A 12,086-nucleotide genomic window follows, 5' to 3' on the forward strand; every position below is an offset into this window, starting at 1 on the left:
ACCTCCCCACGGTAAGAACAGATGTCGGAATAGACACCCCCAACCTCCGCAAGTGAATTACAGTGCAGAATGCAGGTATTCATATCTTGAAAAGTACTTGTCTGTGCCAAATATAAATGACCTTGTCTTAATGAGTATACTGGATAACTTCTAAAACTCGTAATTCTCAAGGAAATTGAGGAGTTGTATCTAATGTAAAAATTCTCCCGCTCTGTCCCCCCCCAATAAATAAAATATAAAAAATAAAAATAAATGTTGTAGAAGTTAAAAAGTGTAAAAAGTTTTAAAGTCAAAAAGTGGATAAAAACAAAAGAAACAGAGGTCCACCCTAGGTTTCTTATAAACTTAAATATGCATTATTTCCCCGCCCTCCTCTTCCTAAAGGAACTCTGGACAGACGGTATGGAAATCCACCCTCCCTCTAAAGTGAATAACGTGAAAATGGTGTTCTTTTACGTTCTTCCTTTGTAGAGGTCAATGTTTGTTACTTTCAAATTATATAAGGAAACACACTTAATCATTGTTGAGAGAGAGAGAGAGAGAGAGAGAGAGAGAGAGAGAGAGAGAGAGAGAGAGAGAACATTTTTTTTTTGTTACTTGCCTCCCCACGAGAGCAGAGTTAGACATGAGATCGGATTTTAATTGTGGGGGGTAAGCCAGCTCCCCGAAAAGGGGCACTCTAGTTAGTAACAAAAATAAAAAATGTATCAGTCATGAAGGATTTCTCCTCCTGTTGCATAGGGATGTGGCCTTTTTAAAGATGACGGGTACATATATATTGATGATGGGGAGAGAAGAGAAGGTGATCAGTTCTTTTAACACAGGTGGAGACAATCATTACTTATGATGGAGAGGGGGACACATTACTTAAGATGGGTTATACAAAGTTCATTAATAACGATGATTTCACATTACCTTTAATTTGGTAGAAAGGCGACACGAAGACGGTAGTTACAAAAATATGAGATGTTCTTTTATTGCATTTGACCAGTCGAAATGATGATCACATCCAGGAATTCAAAGTCGTTTCTATATGTTTAATGTTCTAACCCTTCACTTCTAAAGGGGGACCCTCCTCGTGTCAGGTCTGTCTCTGTCTGACTCGACTCTGGACTCTGTCTCTCTCTGTCCGCTGCCCCGACTGCTTTCTTCTTCGACTGAACTAGCTCCTATATTGAGAATTCATTTTTGCCATGATGCCATATGTGTGTCTGTCAACGTGATCGACTCACATAGCCTAAACATGCATGGTTTGCACATGTTTCCAAACCATTTCTGCAGACAAGGAATTCTCACTAACCTATTTTTCGACCTAACTTATTTTCAATATATTTTTAAATTGCTATTGTTCGTTCTTCTCTTTATGTGAAACTGAACAATGCTAAATTCTATTTCTGAACCTTGTTTACAAAGTTAAAATCTCGGTCTATCCTAATCTCATTTTCACTTATTTAATGTTTTTCTTACTTACAAGAAAAAGGGAACCTTTCTTGTAACACTCCATTAACCGAGACCAAAAAAAAAAAAAAAAAAATGAACGCAATGCAACTGTCCCACTGTCTTAAACACATAATAAAAAAACAACTTTGAACATGATTTGTGTATGTATTTAGTTCATAATAACTGTAAGACGCTATCATAACAAATTGTCTTTTCGCTAGGAAAAAAAATGAAATAAAATAAATTACTTGATCCAATTAAGTGTAATGTCTTTTTTCGGAGAACTTTATTCCATAACGGCTAAGTACAATATAACTTTTATTCGACTGTAATTTAAGAGAAAGAGAGAAGCCTAGCTAACAGTGTGGGACCTATTAGATTGGTGACTCTCTTTTGAACACTGTCTAAGATTTAGAGATTAGTAGTAGATGCACCAGCCAAAATGTGGCAACAATACTCCATACATGGTTGAATGGTGACCTTGTAAAGGTACAGGATACTCTCAGGCATAAGTAACATTCTATCACGGTTGAGAGAGCTCATCTTCTTTGGCAATGCCGTCAATGTATCTGTTCCAATTCATGTTCTCTGTGAATGTTAAGCCAAGGAGTTTGTATGAAGTACTTTCAGATAATGTATCATTAGTCACGGCTATCACTGGTTGAAAAGGTTTCTTGTAATTATTAAAGGAAAGAAGCTTAGTATCATCCATTTATGTCGCCAGTCCACTACAAACTGAAGGTCTTCCTTTAGGTCATTCCTTGGATATGTGTTCATTCATTTTCCCCATGTGTCTGTTATAAAGTGTGGCGTTGTAAGAAAATATACCCATCTCAGAGACAACTTCATCAAGGAGGTCTTTTATGAATAAAAGGAATAATAGAGGTCCAAGGATCGACTCCTAAGGTACACCTGCATTTATATCATATTGTTTTGATGTATGAGCATCAAGGACAACCTGGATGTTTTTCTTATCTAAGAAGGATTGAATTATGCTAAGCATTCGTTCAGTAATACCATATGATTTGATTTTCATGAAAAGACCATCATGCCATACCCTGTCAAAAGCCTTAGATATATCTAGGGCTACTGCCCTAACTTCCTCTGCCTTATCCAGTGCATGGTATATACGTTCAGAGATTACAGTTAGGATAGGACTTGCCTAAATCCATACTGTTAGTCGGACAGAAGTTTAGCAGCTGTGAGGTAGTAGGCTAGAGCTTGATTAATTAAGGATTCAAAGATTTGGGCGAAAAAAGGTAGGAGGCAAATGGGACGATAATTTAATGGATTAGTTTTTCGACAGAATTTTTGTAAACTGCTACTACAGAAGCAATTTTCCAGAAGTCAGGGAAACAAGATTCGTTGAATGGTAACAGTGTTTTGCCTTCTCTTTACAGCAAACACATAAAAATTAAAATGTTGACTTAATTTTAGGATTAACATTTTTTTGCCAAATTGTACCATTGTTATATTAACATATTTGTGTTTAATCTATTTACAATCATATTTACATTTTATCTAGGTACGATTTTTCTTGGTGCTCCTGATTAAAATGATTCAAAATCCAAACGAAAAGAAAGTTCTTAATTATGAATATAAATTATTATTATATGAAAATATTTCTTTTTTTTTTTTTTAGAGCAAAAGAAAATGGTGAAATCTCCAGTGTGCCATTAATAAAAGTGAGTTTTTTTTTAATATCTTTTGTATTAGACATCGTTTTTTTTTCCATTGTTTCTAACAAATATGTCGATGATTTTCTTCATCCTTTCTCGAACCATAACCAAAATTAGATGTTTGCAAATAAAGAAGCTTCTCTCCAACTAAATATGTAGGATTATTACATTTTTCAGCCCCCAAAATGGCTCAACAGAAAAACTTTTCTCCAGAACATTTATTAACTAATTACAAATATAGAATACACCTTTTATAAGCACTATAAAACATACATTTATATTATGTGATTTTTAGGAAAAAAAAGAAACTTCTATAAAACTAAACCCATAAAACTAGACACAGTATGAATGCAACATTTTACAATCAGAATTGCAGAAATTAACTCAAGTTGTGGATAGAAAACTAAATAAAAAATGAAACGAAATTATGAAACATATTAGTGACAATTAAAACCTTAAAAAATCTTATTACTGTTGTTCTCGACCCATCAACATAAAGGCTTGACTGCACATCATTAAGAACATTTGTAAATGATGTTGTGGCTATCATTAACGACAGATCTCTCAACACTGTCAAACATTTAAACAACTTCAAGTACAAATGGTATTATTTTAATGGTCAATGGTTTACAATTATGTTTCCCACATCTGAATAAAGAAGAAATGGTACAGAATACTAAATTCAGTAGTTTTAGACTTTTTTGAGTAAGAAATATCTTTTGCATTGTGGTTAAATTAGTCAAATCTCAATTGTTAGATTTGACACACTGCTGCCAAATTTCCTTAGTTCCAAAAACTCAACTTTTTGGTATTACTCTCATAACTTCAAAACCACTTCTGCTGATCGAACTCACTTCCAACTCCACAATGAACATCCTCTCTGAAAAATCAGACCTCTTTTATCTCCAACTAGGAGCATCTCATTTGCATATCAGGTGGTGACATTGCAGGCATATAAAGAGATAAGGCGGCCATTTTTATTTCTTTTTTCTTCATTCATTTTTGGTCCACCCAGACTTGTACAAGTTGCACAAGGCAGGTTTGTAACAACTTTTCGAACATTTCAGATCACATGCACTTAATAATAAGCCAAAAATGGCAAAAGAATAGAGTTTGAAGTTCAATAAAAAAAATTTAGCAGCATGCAACGAATAGCCAGAATAACTGACGTCAATCCATGTTCGGATGAAACAGTAAGAAAACTAAAGCTAATCGTTAGTAATACCATCTTTGAAAAAAAGGTAATGAATCTATATGTAGAGAAAATGGAAATGAGTGTAAATATCACTTGCATCAAAAATGTGCCGTGTAGGATTCGGCTGCTGAATGATAGAAGAAAACAAAATGGCGACGCTTAAGTGACTTTTTTTCTGAAATGTTGCAAAACCGATTGTATACAGATTAAATGGAGTTGGGATGTATATAAGCAGACCGTTTGAAGGATGGAGAGTTTGTTTTTGAGGAAGTGAGCTGTACACACAGGCTACATTGAAGCAGGAATTTAAAAGGTTTGTCTAGAACAGGGGTTCTCAACCGGGGTCCACATGGACCCTAGGGATCCATGGAATATTTCTGAGGGTCCACAAGCAAAACATAACAAAATGGGGGTCCACAACGATGTTTTGGTGGTTCATGAAGAAAACCAACTCAGAATAGTTTTTATTATTAAAAATTTAATTTCTACTGTAATTTTGTATAGTTTTTTTCAATCATTCAAGTTATTTTAACTATAATATTTCTATTTACCAGGTTTACCTCAAACATTTACCTTGCACTCTGTTTCTAAACATGCGTTTTATTTGTCGAAAATTTTATAAACATGAATAGCAATATATATAGTTAGATATTATGAACTGCAGTAATTGTATTACCAGCTGCGTATATATATAATATATACATGTATGTATGTATGTATGTATGTATGTATGGATGGATGGATGGATGGATGGATGTATTTATGTATGTATGTATGTATGTATGTATGTATGTATGTATGCATGCATATATAAATATATATATATGTTTATTTTTCAGACATCCCATGACTACCCCAAGTAAAAAGAAGTACCGACAGTATTCCGTTAAATATTTGTCTTACAAATTTATTCCAGCACCACATAATGAATCCAAACCAATGTGCCTCATATGCATGGATGTACTTTCAAATGATATCATGAAACCTTCTAAGCTAAAAATCCATCTAGAAAAGAATAACACAGGAAAGAAAGATACACCAGTAGAATACTTTAAAAAAATTTGTGATGATTTCTAAGCTCGAAAAACACTGTCTCAAGTGTTTAATAACAAAGTGAGTAAAATGAGTGATGGTTTACTGGCATGAAATATGAAATTAGCAAAATAATAGCAAAGGCAGGAACACATCAGAATGTTGGTGAAACAGCAGTGTCTGTTATAATTTCATGAGTTATGAAACAAAAGACCAATTACATTACTAATTCCATCCCTTTAAGCAACTCTTCTGTACCACGACGCATTGAGGAAATGGCAGAGGATGTAGAAAAACAATTGATAGCCTATTTGCAAGTGAAAGACTTTGCCCTTCAACTTGATGAATCCACTTTAAGAGATAATGAGGCCATTTTATTAGTATATGTTAGATTTAACAGTGATGAAGGGCCCAAAGAGGAAATGCTTTTTGCTAGAAGTCTTGTGACAAGACACAAAAGGTGATACGATTTTTGCTGAAGTTGTTACTTATTTCCCGGAAAACAACATTCCACTCAAAAATATAACCACTTGAGCTACTGATGGTGCACCTTCGATGGCAGGCAGATATAAAGGTTTTATTGCACATTTAAAAAAAGCTGTCCCGCAAGTATTTTGTATTCACTGCGTGATACACCGTCAACACTTGCAAATAAAATGAGTGCACGTCTGCATGATGCCCTTACTGTCGTAATACAAGTAGTTAACCATATTAAATCAAATTCTCTCAGAGACCGCCTTTTTCATGAATTATGTAAGCAAAATGGAGAAGAGTTCGAGCGGCTTGTATTACATAAAGAGGTGAGATGGCTATCAAAGGGGAATTGTCTTCAATGTTTTATTGCATTTGGGATTCTATTGTTTCCTTTCTTGCTAACACACAACTTGGAGAACAGCTGCTTGCAAATAAATGTGATGTGTTTTTCTTATCAGATATATTTGAAAAACTGAATTCACTTAATAAACAGCTCCAAGGAAAAGATTCTGATCTAATATCTAGTAAAATACTATTGCTGCTTTTCTGAGGAAACTACAATTGTATATGAATAATATCAGGCGTCGTTAATGTTGCTGATATAGCCATATCTTTGCAAGAGTCTCTCATTGAATCACAAAAGGATGAAATTATGCGTGCAGAATTCAAAGATGGAAAGTACAATGTATGGAAGACAAATGATGTTGCTACAAAGTACCCATTGCTCTGGGATAAAACACAGCTCTACGTTATTGCTTTTCCAACATCTTATCTTGTTGAATCGGGATTTAGTTGTGTTTCTCAACTGTTATTAAAAGCTTGCAATAGACTTGACATTGTGAAAAGAGGACACTTTGATTATCATCCACATCGATGGAGCCAGATATAAAGAAACTCGCCGAACAATATCAACCACAGGGATCTCACTGAATAAAAATGCTTATCTCTTTTTTTTTTTAAATTACACATTCCACTTTAGCTGTTTATCAAAAATTTTAACCAGTGTACATAAATGCTGCAGTGAATTCAATTGCCTGAACAGCTCTGATCTCCATCGGCTTGACCATAGAAGAAACATTGTAATATTGTAATACAAGATATTGGTAAAGAATTATTATCACTCTAATTTAGATTATTATTATTATTATTATTATTATTATTATTATTATTATTATTATTACTTATTATCATTATTATCATAATTATTATAGTTGTTGTAGAATAACTTATTTACATTAAATTAGTTTTCATTTTAAAATAAAGCTTAATTTTATAATATTTCTTTGATTATTAAAACCTCAAAATTTATATTAGTGAAAACTAGAAGATTGTCTTATGACCAATAGTTATGAAGGGGTCCACCAAGATAAAAAGAAGAGAAAAGGGGTCCATGAGTAAAAAAGGTTGAGAAACCACTGGTCTAGAGTCATTAGTGAACGTTTTGAAAAGCAGTTTCCTATAAATGTAATGATCATTATTAAATTTACTTTTTGATGGATCCCATCAGCAACACATTATGATTTGCTTCTAACGTGTATTCACAAGCGACCTACTTGTCTGAGAATATTATGACTATTATGAAATAATGAACTGATCAATATGAAATAATGAACTGATCAATATGAAATAATGAACTGATCAATGTCACTAAAGTTTCAGTTTTTACTGAGATTATTCCCTTTGTAAAAAATTGCACTTTTCACTTTCTGTAAGTGGCCAATACATCATGACATGCATCTGATCTAAGTTGGGAATGAAGACAAATAATTGCAAATTACCTACAGCCATTTTCTATTGCTATTTTTCCATAGCGATTCTTAAAACTGCCATTTGTACCTATGTTTTCTTTTCTATTCTAAACACAACATACATTTTACCTTTTTCTTTTTTTCCATATCAGGTCATTCGCAATAAACATCCATCCTTCCTCTGGGTAGCCACAGTTGTTGAAATATTTATAATAATAAGTATTACTGTCTCTTTCATGACATTCGGTACCGCATTGCATCATACGAGTAAGTAAAATATTTCTACTTCATATGAATATTGCTTCCACATTCATTATACATTTTCTTTTGTATCCATTTTTTCTTATTCGTTATTTTTGTTATGACCTTAAAGAATCAAAAGAAATAACATCAACAGAAAGTAATTAACAAGAAATTTTATTAACACAAAGTACAGCGTTGAGTTACAGAGATGGAACATTATTTTGCTTAACTATAATTTCAAAATGCAATATTTGCAATCGAGTAAAATCGTACATGCTGATGATCTGTCTAGATTGATTCCAAAAAACTCTGAATTGCTTGAAGAAACGGTTATAGCAGCATTAAAAGAGGTTAAAGAACGAGCGGACACACCAATTAACACCATTAGAGAAATGTCTGGAATATACTGGAAGAAAAAAAAACCCCAGCGAAAATGGATTGACAGTGGCTGCTTCCTCGCTTTGCTTCTTTTCTCCTTTCTCCTAATTGGTCATAATGTTATATATTTAGGAGCCTACATTAGTAAGTAGCAATTGGTTGATGTGAATTTTGATGAGGGGCACATTAGTTGCATGTCAGGAGAACCTATCTGCAAACAGAACTGCACCCACAGATGGGTGATGTGAGTTGAGGCGAGGGAGCAGTGGGTTCAACACGCTAGATAAAACATATAATCAAATGTTAGTTGAGTGGTTGGTTGGTTGGTTGTTTTTGTTTTACGGCATATCAACCCTTTCCAGGTTATTTAATGCCGAATCCAGTGATTTTGAAGAAAATTTTTTTAATAGAATATATTTGATTTTTGCAAGTCGGTTTCTATTAAACCCATAGTTGGAACCCTAACAGGTACTACCACTCCGGGTCAGAGTGGACCTGGGAGCAATGGCAATTAAAGGTTGGCTCCACACTCCCCAAAGCCCGCAAGCTAGGGCCTCACCATCGGATATAGTTTAAGGTCATATCCAGGACCTCAAATGTTAGAGGATACGACATGATGGCACATTTTCGTGCATGCGAGCGAGAGGTTTTAGAGTCAGTTTCTCTTAGGAAGCGATATGGGCAGCGCAGAGAGAAGTAAAGGTTATGTAGTGTTCAAATTTTCGTTGCCAGTGTTGAGATCGTTAAGAACTAAAATAAATAACACGAGCAGAAGGCAATTAACAAGAAAATTGTATTAACAAAAAATACAGAAGTAAGAGGTTAACAGAGGCTGCTTCCTCGCTTCTCTTCTTCATTTTCTTGATTGGTCATAAACACTCTAGTCTTAGAGTCAGAAAGAATCCCTAGAGTGACGGAATAGTGTAGAACACCATAATGTTTTTCTTATTCTTTCCTTCTTATTTAATATTTTTTTTCAGTTTGTGGCATTGTTGAATCCAAATTTCCATCCTGTTCTTCACTAGAATCACAAAGAAGTAAAAATATTGCCAAAATGTAAGTTGATCTTTCATACTTGTCTCCTTCTCTTTGATAAAATTCTAAAAATAATAATTCAAACACGTAAAACAACAATCAATTAATTATAATTCTCTTTATATATATATATATATATATATATATATATATATATATATATATATATATATATACTAGCGAGGGGTACCCAGCGTTGCCCAGGTGTTTGGCGGTGTATGTGTTGGGGGGGGGGTAGATCAAAACAACCCTGTTCAAAAAAAAAAAAAAATTTGGCCGGGTGTTTGGAGGTGTAAAAGAAAAAAAAAAATTTTAGTAGGAAGGTAGGCTTGAACCCTGAAGCCTTGATGCAAAGGTGGAAATGAAATGGGAAAAAACCTTGCGACCTAACCATTTAGACCACGAGGGGAGAGGAAGTGATAAGTCTCTTAAGTTGACATTTATAAAGCGAAATTAACAGGTGCAAGAAAGTTGTTGTGTGATGTTTGACCTAGTTTTGCGCTGGAAGCCAGTTTCTGTTTCCCCCGCCCCATCATTCGCTTTTCGAAGACGCGGCAATCGAAAAATATCTCAAAAATAGTTTGTAAAAGTCGGGTAAATTAAAGATAGCCGCGACCCCCGTTCTTAAGACGTAGATATTATGGTTTAGATAGCATATAAAAAGTTTTAAGAAGGAGTGAGCTGACCGAAAAGCTCGGCGAAAAAAAAAAGCCTTTTGTGGACACACACACACACACACACACACACACACACACACACACACACACACACACACACACACTATAGATATAGATTTTAAACTGTTTCCTACTTTTCGTTCTTCTTATGTTTGTATTTTTATGGCTTTTCAGCCATTGTTGGGTGAGGGTTATATATTTTATATATATTGATTATAAGCTTTTTCCTATTTTTTATATTTGTTTTATATTATGATTTTATGTCTACCATTGTTATGCTATAAACCTGGTTGAAGGGTTACAATGAAAACAGAACACGGAAATAGAGTAGCAAAATGTATTAACAAGAACCCACAAAAGTGTGAGTTGTTTGTCTAACCAACGAATAACCTTGTTTTTTCACTGGATATAGACTCTGCCTTAATGCCTTGTCTTTTGGTATTTATTGTGTATGGATCAGTTCGTTTGTAAGTAACATATGTAATTCCACCACAACAGTTATATATATATATATATATATATATATATAGTTATATATATATATATATATATATATATATATATATATATATATATATATATAATGAAAATTACAATTGAATTTACCAAAATGATCCAAGATGGTAAAATTAAAGTAAATTATAAATATTAAAGAATTTATATTTATAAAATTATCTCAGCCAGATATAAAAGCTCGATAATACCAAATAGGAAATAGAGCTTATAATATGAGCAAACAGTTAATCAAATATGTTAAAAAATACTTTGAAATGAGTTAAAAACATATTTAATCTGAAAAGGAAACACTAGATAAATGGATAGTCCTTAATCCGCGGAGTTTCGAAGAAATACTCTCCTTCTCATCAGAGGGTAGGAATTAGCAAAATGCAGGATCGGATTTTGCATGCAGAAGTATTTGATGAAACAACAAATAAGTCAAAGATCTTACTTGAAAACAAAATAAGTTAAGCAGAGGGAATATGGTAAAGAAAAAGGTGATTACACATTAATGGATAGTCTGGTGGAAGATAAAAAATCCAGTGACGGTAAAATCCAAATGTAAAACTTCAAGAAAGTTAAAAGAATTTCCATTTGTACAAGTAAAATCCAAGGAAATCCCATAATTGGAAGAAGATGGTCCATAATAATCCAAAGGCAGAAATCCATGGAATAATTCTATATTATTTTGCCCTATATATATTTTCGCGCCTTTAACATTTCCTGTCTGGGTCAGTTTGACTTTTGTTTCCCTTTATTTTATATTTTATATTTAACTTTATCATTTTTTTTTCTCTCTTTTCTCTTCCCAGATTTTTTTTTTTTTTTTTTATTTATAGTTATGTCTCGGAAGTAGAGTGGAAAGCACATCTTATTTTTCTTTTATTAATATTATTTTTTCCTTGTACAAATTTTTGTGAATTATTCCATGGATTTCTGCCTTTGGATTATTATGGACCATCTTCTTCCAATTACGGGATTTCCTTGAATTTTACTTGTACAAATGGAAATTCTTTTAACTTTCTTGAAGTTTTACATTTGGATTTTACCGTCACTGGATTTTTTATCTTCCACCAAACTATCCATTAATGTATAATCACCCTTTTCTTTACCATATTCCCTCTGCTTAACTTATTTTGTTTTCAAGTAAGATCTTTGACTTATTTGTTGTTTCATCAAATACTTTTGCATGCAAAATCCGATCCTGCATTTTGCTAATTCCTACCCTCTGATGAGAAGGAGAGTATTTCTTCGAAACTCCGTGGATTAAGGACTATCCATTTATCTAGTGTTTCCTTTTCAGATTAAATATGTTTTTAACTCATTTCAAAGTATTTTTTAACATATTTCATTAACTGTTTGCTCATATATATATATATATATATATATATATATATATATATATATATATATATATATATAAGAGCAAATAGTTAATAAAACATGTTAAAAAAGCACTTTGAAAAAGTTTAAAAAGCTAAACAGTTAATGAAATATGTTAAAAACACTTTGAAATGAGTTAAAAGCATATTTAATCTGAAAAGGAAACACTTGATAAGTGGATAGTCCTTAATCCGTGGAGTTTCGAAGAAATACTTTCCTTCTCATCAGAGGGTAGGAATTAGCAAAATGCGGGATCGGATTTTGCATACAAAAGTATTTGATGAAACTGCAAGTAAGACAAAGA

At 33.0% G+C, this 12,086-nt stretch overlaps 1 protein-coding gene across 1 annotated transcript in view; it reads left to right on the forward strand.

The window, feature by feature from the left end:
• The window catches only part of LOC145291377 (uncharacterized), a 176,064-nt gene that overhangs the window by 127,716 nt on the left and 36,262 nt on the right, over nucleotides 1–12,086 (forward strand). The window contains exons 13-15 of the mRNA XM_080137165.1: nucleotides 3,083–3,125; nucleotides 7,721–7,835; nucleotides 9,170–9,245. Of these exons, the coding sequence (XP_079993291.1) occupies nucleotides 3,083–3,125; nucleotides 7,721–7,835; nucleotides 9,170–9,245 (234 nt within the window). The remainder of the gene's footprint in view (nucleotides 1–3,082; nucleotides 3,126–7,720; nucleotides 7,836–9,169; nucleotides 9,246–12,086) is intronic.

The sequence above is a fragment of the Euprymna scolopes genome, chromosome 12 (assembly GCF_053919585.1).
Source record: "Euprymna scolopes isolate OS-2025 chromosome 12, ASM5391958v1, whole genome shotgun sequence".
Lineage (NCBI taxonomy): Eukaryota > Metazoa > Mollusca > Cephalopoda > Sepiida > Sepiolidae > Euprymna > Euprymna scolopes.